At 36.6% G+C, this 9323-nt stretch overlaps 1 protein-coding gene across 1 annotated transcript in view; it reads right to left on the reverse strand.

Annotated features, from left to right (window-relative positions):
- Positions 1–5506, reverse strand: part of map4k1 (mitogen-activated protein kinase kinase kinase kinase 1) — a 47342-nt gene extending 41836 nt beyond the window's left edge. The window contains exon 1 of the mRNA XM_033630379.2: positions 5181–5506. Within this exon, the coding sequence (XP_033486270.2) occupies positions 5181–5288 (108 nt within the window). The 5' untranslated portion in view covers positions 5289–5506. The remainder of the gene's footprint in view (positions 1–5180) is intronic.
- Between the last annotated feature and the right edge of the window lie 3817 nt (positions 5507–9323).

Consider the following 9323-nt stretch of genomic DNA (forward strand, 5'->3'; position numbering starts at 1 on the left):
TGAGAAAAAAACACATCCTCATGTCACAGAATATCCTTCTTTGTAAGCGTCCTCATATTGCAAATTGCTTGGCTGGATATGATGAACATGTTTTGACAAAATAAATAAACTGCATTTGACTTAACAAACAAGACTTTGATTTACTTAAAGCTGTTGGTTACTGCCCATCCACCCTTTGTTATGTTGTTGTCCAGCAGGTAAAACCAGCTACTATTTCCAGCGCAGTGGTGACAGTTACAGAAAGGTAGGTGTAATGCCTCAGCAGGCAGCAATGTCGTTTGGGTGCATGCCACAATGTCTGCTATGATAATTGCTCCACACTGTCAAATGACCTTTTTTAAAGGCCCAGTGTGTAGGATTTATGGGCATCTACTGGCAGAAATGGGATATAAAATTCACGACTCTGTTGTCCGTAACGTATAATCACCTGAAAATAAAAATCTTTGTGCTTTCATTACCTTAGAATGAGCCATTTATATCAACATAGGTAGCGGGTCCTCATCCACAGAGATCACCATGTTGCACTGCCATGTTTCTACAGTAGCCCAGAGCAGCCAAATCAAACACTGGCTCGAAATAGGGCCATTTGAGTTTTCGTGTTTTCAAGTCGACCACCGCAGTTCTCCTATACACTTGACACATGGGAGGTGTTTTAACTTGTCACAATCTGCAACCTCACTAGTAGATGCCACTAAATCCTACATACTGGACCTGTAACATAACTTCTTGAATCATGTGGTGTTTGAAACTTATGTAAGAGATGGCTGAGGCTGTCTAAACAGCGTGTTACTTAGACACAACTCTGTGCTGATGGCACATTAGAGATTCATCAATATTTCATTTACAAGTGTTTCTGCATCTGTTGATCTCGACGCCTCTTGCACACAGAACAGGAATCAGTTTACAGCACTTTTCTCGCAAACAAACCTGAGCAGTTGACATAAGCAGAGAAAGCTACCGTGTGCTGTGAGATAAACAAAACACATGAGCAAAAATGCCATTGAAGACAAGGAAAATGCAGCCAGTTGTACTACACTTATCTGACTCATCCAGTGCAGTCACCACATCCGTCTTACTCCTCTGACTGATCCTGCTAAAGGTGTTGCAACAATTAAAGGCTAAAATCTGTCTGCTACTGCTGCACCATTATAAACTGACAATTCTCAGTCAAAGACATATTCAAATCCCTTACTTAAGTAAAAGTACTGATACCACGCTGTGAAAAAACTCCACTACAAGTAAGAGCCTTGAATTCAAAGCCTACCTTAAGCAAAAGTATTATTAAGTAAAAGTACTCACTGGGGAGTAAAATGTTCCCTCTCAGTGTTTTCCTATTCTGATGTTTTTGAATTAATATTACTTCTGCATTGATTTGTATGCTGCATTTTACTGCTGAAGATGTTTACGGTTGTGCTCATTTGAACCCCTTTATATACTGTTGGGCAGTTTATTCTACGGCAATGCATCGTATTCTATAAAATCATTTTGTGTTTGTAGCATGGATGGAACCATGTATCAGAAAAACAGTCCCGTTGTCAGCTTTGTGATGATGCATTTTCCAGCTGATCCGAGAGGATTTTCAAAGAGTTTATTTAGCTTGAGAGGTACAACACATAAAGGAACACTTCATCCTTCAGTTAATCAAAAACAACATCATCACATCTGGAGATATGTGGTTTTCACTGGACACATGTAAAAGGCCTACTTTCTTTACATTCTTACTGCTGATGGTGCAAAAGTGCTGCGTCTGCAGACTGACCTCTGTAACACTATGAGTGTAGCAACATGCAGCCGAAAACATGTACATGAGCGCACGTGTGTGTGTGTGTGTGTGTGTCTGTCTGTGTGTGTGTCCATAGTACGTTGAGGAAGAGCAGCTATGCAAATCTCCCCCTCTCTCTCTCTCTCTCTCTGTCTGTAAAACAGAACAGCGGGGTCGACTGACCTCTTTAGAGGAAGTGTGCTCACTTTACAGCTCCCCTGCTTTGCATAACAGTTACTGTATTTCACTGTCGAACAGATTGAGCACAGGAGAGATTAAAATTCTAGGCCCCATACATCACTCCCTGTGGGCCCCCGTCTCCCTTGGTCTTGATTCTATTCTTTTTTATGTGAAGTTCAGCCCTTCAAAGAAATAAATAGGTGCCAGCAGGGTCTTTTTTTTGCCCCCATTTGCAAAAAATAAAGCCAGCAGGGGCCGACTAGGAGCAATAGTACAGCACTGCATCGACAAGGACGACAGAGGCTCACCAAAGGCCCAACACTGACTGACAGCCATCTGTCAGCTTGGTGTGTCAAGGCCTTTGGAGGACAACACCTCAACAAGAGAACTGTCCAAAGAACAAGATTAAAAGGCTTTTGAAATGTCAGCAGACCTGAGAGGCATGTTAGCATGTTCACATTAGTATCAACAGTATGTTAGCATACTATCAGCATTACATTCAGTAGACTGGAGGGAATTCAAACATTCTATTCTTTGGGTATTCTGTCATAAACTGAAGAGTTGTAGTAGCTAAGGTTTTTTAACAGGACATTAAATGTAAGTATGAGGATAGCACAAAATGAGCTTTCACCAGCACCATCATGGGCCACTCAATTAAACTGAATTTGTGGGATTTTATAAAACAAAACTTAGACCTCTTCCAAATCTGAATCAAATCTGAAGTTTGAAGTTAAAAACTAAAAAGAAAAGAAAAACATGTTCTATTTAGCTTCATGGACCACAGATCCATCAGACATTATTTAGTGTTTTTTTTTTCTTTAAACAAAGATGATAATAACAATTATAATGAAAATATTAATACTAGTACATTGTGTGAGAGTTCTTAAATGGGTGTTTTGTTAGAGTTGTTTAAGTTGGACCTGAGTCAATCAATAAATCACTCCTATGTCATTTTTAGGACATGTGAAAAAAATGTTTTCTTCATTGACTGAAGGTAAAACAGCATAACTAATTGATTTACAAATGGTCATTTTGTGGGTAAAGTAACAATACTGCAGTGTAGAAATACTATGTAAATTTTTACTCAAGTAAAAGTACAAATACTTTATCTGCTGGGTAGTTTGTAGATTTATCCCCAGGGATCTCATTTTATCTTAATGTTTAATAAACCAAATCCTACACACTGCTCCTTAAAATCATTTACATGATATTTTGTGTGTTACAATTAAAGGTCTATTTTTTCAAGAGGCCTTTACAAACAGAAACCCCAGCTGTGATCATTAAACATGAAAGAGGAAACATTAAGTACAAATACATAGAAGGACAGGGGAAAGGTGTGAGGATATAGTTACCCAATCAGGGTCAGGGGTCAAGTTAGATTTCACATGAACAAAAGCTGACTGTATCTGACTCCTTAGTGAAACTGAGTCATCTCACAGAAAGTCTCCTTTTGCTAAGAACGCCAGGTCCTAAAAAAGTTTTTAAACAAGTGAAAATATGAAATCAGCACCTGAAGAGAAAATCAACAAGACACTAACAATCCAGAGTTCAGGCTGACTTCTGTTTTAGTTGGAGTAAAATCAAAAAAAGCCATCAGCTATTTACAAGAATACTTTCACTTCTTGTAAAACCACTTCCTCCTGCAGAGCTGGAGCCTGCACTCAAGTTGTGATCGCAATCAGCCGGGGAAACTAAAATCAATCACACCTGTATTTCCTTCAACATTCATCAAGAAATCCCCAGTGAGCACAGCACAATATATTCAGCCCTGAGGAATTAAACATGTCATCATACAGGGAAGTCCAGCGTGTAGGACTTAGGGGGTATCGGCAGAAACAGAGCATGATATAATAAGTATGTTTTCTTTAGTGTGTAATCATCTGAAAATGGGAATCGTTATGGTTTTGTCATCTTAGAATGATCCATTTATGTCCACATAGGGAGCAGGTCCTCATCAATGAAGGTCACCATGTTGGAACACCATGTTCCTACAGTAGCTCAGAATGGCCAAATCAAACACTGGCTGGAAATAGGGCCATTTGAGTTTTCGTGTTTTCAAGTCGACCACCACAGTTCTCCTACACGCTTGACACATGGGAGGTGTTTTAGCTTGTCACAATCTGCAACCTGTCCCAGAATGGACAAACCAAACACTGGCTCTAGATAGGGACATTTGCATTTTTATGTTTTATTTAGCAGCCCCTCTGCATTGAAACAAACAAACAAACAAAAAAAAACACCACAAATTTTTAACATGAAAATGCTTAATTTAGTGTTTTTGCCAGTTCAAATCCCCAGGTCCATTTGCTCTGAAGAAGAAGAGACCTCTGTGGATATAAAAAGGTGAGCACAGATAAACAGGTGCTGAGGCCTGTCTCTGACATGCTACTGGTTTTAATCACCTGTTGAGTTTGTTTGTAGAGAAAGAGACCTCTATAAATAATTTGGCTCCGGGTAAAAAAACAAGTTTCAGCTGGTTGCAATCTGTAGTCTTCACCGCTAGATGTCACTAAATCCTCCTAAATCTTACACATTGTTCCTTTGAGTACACTTTTGAAGTACCTGTACTTTGCAACTTTGCACTTCTGCTCCACTACATTGTACTAGATATTGTACTTCTTAATGGATTACTTTTATTCGCTAACCTTAGTTACTTTCCAGATTGTAGTAGTTGCAACATTAAAGTAATGAACATTTAAATGCATGAATCATTATATCATACTGTTGGATATAATGCATGAATCATTATATCCAACAGTATAATATGCATAATTATAAAATGGGCAATTCTGCATGCTGAGCACTTTTACATGTTGTACTTTTACTTACATGAGGTTAAGTTTTCTTGTAATTGAGTATTACTTCACTGCAGTATAGCTACTTTTACAGATCAGTAAAAGACCTGAATACTTCTTCCATCACTGGTACAGAATGTATTGTAGGTTACACTGTTAAGGAGCAACTTGTAGAGAAGGCAGAAGTAAGACATGCTTGACTTGAGATAGCAGCAGTCAGCGCGGCAAACATCCCCCTCACACTAATGAAGTTAGTCAGCCTTAAAATTCTGCTTGATGGTAAAATAAAACACAGTCTCTTCTCTAAAACTGTTCTAAGAAGCTCTTCTCTTCAAAGATTCTTTAAATGCTTTATATTAGTTACAAGCTGGTCACATTATGGTATTGACTGAAACTCTCAGCAGCAGTACAAGAGTTAAACAGCAGCAGCTGGAGGCTCTGACCTTATAAACTTCTCCGTATGTTCCTCCTCCAACTCTCAGCAGGATCTCGAAGTCATCCTGAGGGTTCCTGGTGGAGATATCCAGAGCTGCACGATGTTGGAAATCCATGTCGATATTTATGTCGCTAATAATCCTCTTCAGGCATGTCACACACACACACACACCCTCTCTCTCTCTCAAACATACTCTCACACAGACTCTGTGGCATCTACATCTACAGGCAACAAAATTGATACACTTTCAGAGGACGTGAGCTGCTGAGAAAAGTCTCTGCGTCTCTCTCTCTTGGCTGCCGTCACTCACACATACACACTCACACACACATTGACACCTTCCTGTTTCTGTTTCTCGGCCTGCTATCAATCCTCCCTACCTCTGTCACTCCCTCCCTCACACCTTCCTCTCCTCTCTCTCAAACATTTTTTCTTAGCTGATTTGCATAATCCAATTTTGTTTCCTGTTGGGTGTGTGTGTGTGTGTGTGTGTGTGTGTGTGTGTGTATGCATGTGACAGAGACTTTTATGTCAGTGTGTTTTTTGATACTGCATGCATTCTTGTGTTTCTGTGCTCATAAGAAAAATTTTTTAAAATAATTTAAGATCTTAAAAGATAAAGAAATGATGACTCTTCAAATAGTTAATGTGGTAGTTAATGTACTAAGATCTGTGTGCGTGTGTGTGTGTGTGTGTGTGTGTGTGTGTGTGTGTGTGCGTGTGTGTGTGTGTGTATGTGAGAGAGAGACTTGTAGCTGATTAATTGCAGTTGTGCTGTTTGGGGTTTTCAGTGTAAGTTTCAGTCTCAGCTTCACGCCTACTTAAGTGTGTGTGTTTGTGTGTGTGTGTGTGTGTGTGTGTGTGTGTGTGTGTGTGTGTGCGTTGCAGCCCTGCAAGTAGAGTCACTCGTGCTTGGAGCTCCCTGTCAGTTTCCTGTTCAGAAGCATTTCCCCACAGATAAATAAGGGGCACCCGTTACATCCTCTTAACAAGTTAAAATCACTTTATCAGCTGTGTGCCTACTCAGAATATTCTTCAATAATTGTTGTGTTTAAATCATTTTTTACTTACAGGTGTAACACATGTAGATGGCCTCAGTGGCAAGGTTACATGCCGGCATTTATAGTTATGTGCATCTTTCAGCACTGCAGCATGTTCATTTCATCTGATTGTCCTTAGTCTGCTGTCGCTGTTAAGAGACATCCTAAAAAATAATTCATTGTTATTTGTTGTCATGGATGGATTACTGAGTAGGACAACCAGGCACATGTTCAGGGGCGCTAAGTGTCAGGTGCCCACCTGGCCTCCACCTGATAAATGTTATTAGATGAGACACTTACTGACCAGGGAGAGACTCAAAATAAGTGTCTTTGAGTATCCTGAAAAGCACTATATAAATCCAATGTATTATTATTATTATTATTGTTATTATCAAAATGGCAACAAAGAAACATAAAACAACTACAGTACAAAGAGACACGAAATTACTACAAAGACACTTAAAATGACGACAGAAACACAAAATAACTATTAAGAGACATAAAATAACTACAAAGAGACATAAAATGACGACAGAGACACAAAATAACTACAAAGACACTTAAAATGACGACAGAGACACAAAATAACTATTAAGAGACATAAAATAACTACAAAGAGACATAAAATGACGACAGAGACACAAAATAACTACAAAGACACTTAAAATGACGACAGAGACACAAAATAACTATTAAGAGACATAAAATAACTACAAAGAGACATAAAATGACGACAGAGACACAAAATAACTACAAAGAGACATAAAATGATGACAGAGACACAAAATAACTATTAAGAGACATAAAATAACCACAAAGAGACATAAAATGACGACAGAGACACAAAATAACTACAAAGACACTTAAAATGATGACAGAGACACAAAATAACTATTAAGAGACATAAAATAACTACAAAGAGACATAAAATGACGACAGAGACACAAAATAACTACAAAGAGACATAAAATGATGACAGAGACACAAAATAACTATTAAGAGACATAAAATTACCACAAAGAGACATAAAATGACGACAGACACAAAATAACTACAAAGACACTTAAAATGATGACAGAGACACAAAATAACTATTAAGAGACATAAAATAACTACAAAGAGACATAAAATGACGACAGAGACACAAAATAACTACAAAGAGACATAAAATGATGACAGAGACACAAAATAACTATTAAGAGACATAAAATAACTACAAAGAGACATAAAATGACGACAGAGACACAAAATAACTACAAAGAGACATAAAATGATGACAGAGACACAAAATAACTATAGACATAAAATAACCACAAAGAGACATAAAATGACGACAGAGACACAAAATAACTATTAAGAGACATAAATAACCACAAAGAGACATAAAATGACGACAGAGACACAAAATAACTACAAAGAGACACAAAATGATGACAGAGACACAAAATAACTATTAAGAGACATAAAATAACCACAAAGAGACATAAAATGATGACAGAGACACAAAATAACTACAAAGAGACATAAAATGATGACAGAGACACAAAATAACTATTAAGAGACACAAAATAACTACAAAGAGACATAAAATGATGACAGAGACACAAAATAACTATTAAGAGACATAAAATAACTACAAAGAGACATAAAATGATGACAGAGACAAAAAAATAACTGCAAAGAGACATAAAATGATGACAGAGACACAAAATAACTACAAAGAGACATAAAATGATGACAGAGACACAAAATAACTTTTAAGAGACACAAAATAACTACAAAGAGACATAAAATGATGACAGAGACAAAAAATAACTACAAAGAGACATAAAATGATGACAGAGAAAAAATAACTACAAAGAGACATAAAATAACTACAAAGAGACATAAAATGATGACAGAGACACAAAATAACTATAAAGAGACATAAAATAACTACAAAGAGACATAAAATGATGACAGAGACACAAAATAACTACAAAGAGACACAAAATGACGACAGAGACACAAAATAACTATAAAGAGACATAAAATAACTACAAAGAGACATAAAATGATGACAGAGACACAAAATAACTACAGAGACACAAAATAACTACAAAGAGACATAAAATGACGACAGAGACACAAAATAACAACAAAGAGACATAAAATGATGACAGAGACACAAAATAACTACAAAGAGACATAAAATAACTACAAAGAGACATACAATGACGACAGAGACATAAAATGATGACAGAGACACAAAATAACTACAAAGAGACATAAAATGACGACAGAGACATAAAATGATGACAGAGACACAAAATAACTACTAAGAGACAAAAAATAACTACAAAGAGACATAAAATGACGACAGAGACACAAAATAACTACAAAGAGACATAAAATGATGACAGAGACACAAAATAACTATTAAGAGACATAAAATAACTACAAAGAGACATAAAATGACGACAGAGACACAAAATAACTACAAAGAGACATAAAATGACGACAGAGACACAAAATAACTATTAAGAGACATAAAATAACTACAAAGAGACATAAAATGACGACAGAGACACAAAATAACTATTAAGAGACATAAAATAACTACAAAGAGACATAAAATGACGACAGAGACACAAAATAACTACAAAGAGACATAAAATGACGACAGAGACACAAAATAACTATTAAGAGACACAAAATAACTACAAAGAGACATAAAATGATGACAGAGACACAAAATAACTATTAAGAGACATAAAATAACTACAAAGAGACATAAAATGACGGCAGAGACACAAAATAACTACAAAGAGACATAAAATGACGACAGAGACACAAAATAACTACAACGAGGCATAAAATGACGACAGAGACACAAAATAACTATTAAGAGACATAAAATGACGACAGAGACACAAAATAACTATTAAGAGACATAAAATGACTACAAAGAAACACAAAATAACTACAAAGAGGCATCAAATAACGACAAAGAGACAATATGACTGCAAAAAGATGCAAAATTACCTCAAAAAGACAAAAAGAGGATGCCCCAAAGAGAATAGAATGACCACAAAAGATACAAATGACAACAAGACACACAAAGTGACCTC

The sequence above is a fragment of the Epinephelus lanceolatus genome, chromosome 4 (genome assembly GCF_041903045.1).
Source record: "Epinephelus lanceolatus isolate andai-2023 chromosome 4, ASM4190304v1, whole genome shotgun sequence".
Lineage (NCBI taxonomy): Eukaryota > Metazoa > Chordata > Actinopteri > Perciformes > Serranidae > Epinephelus > Epinephelus lanceolatus.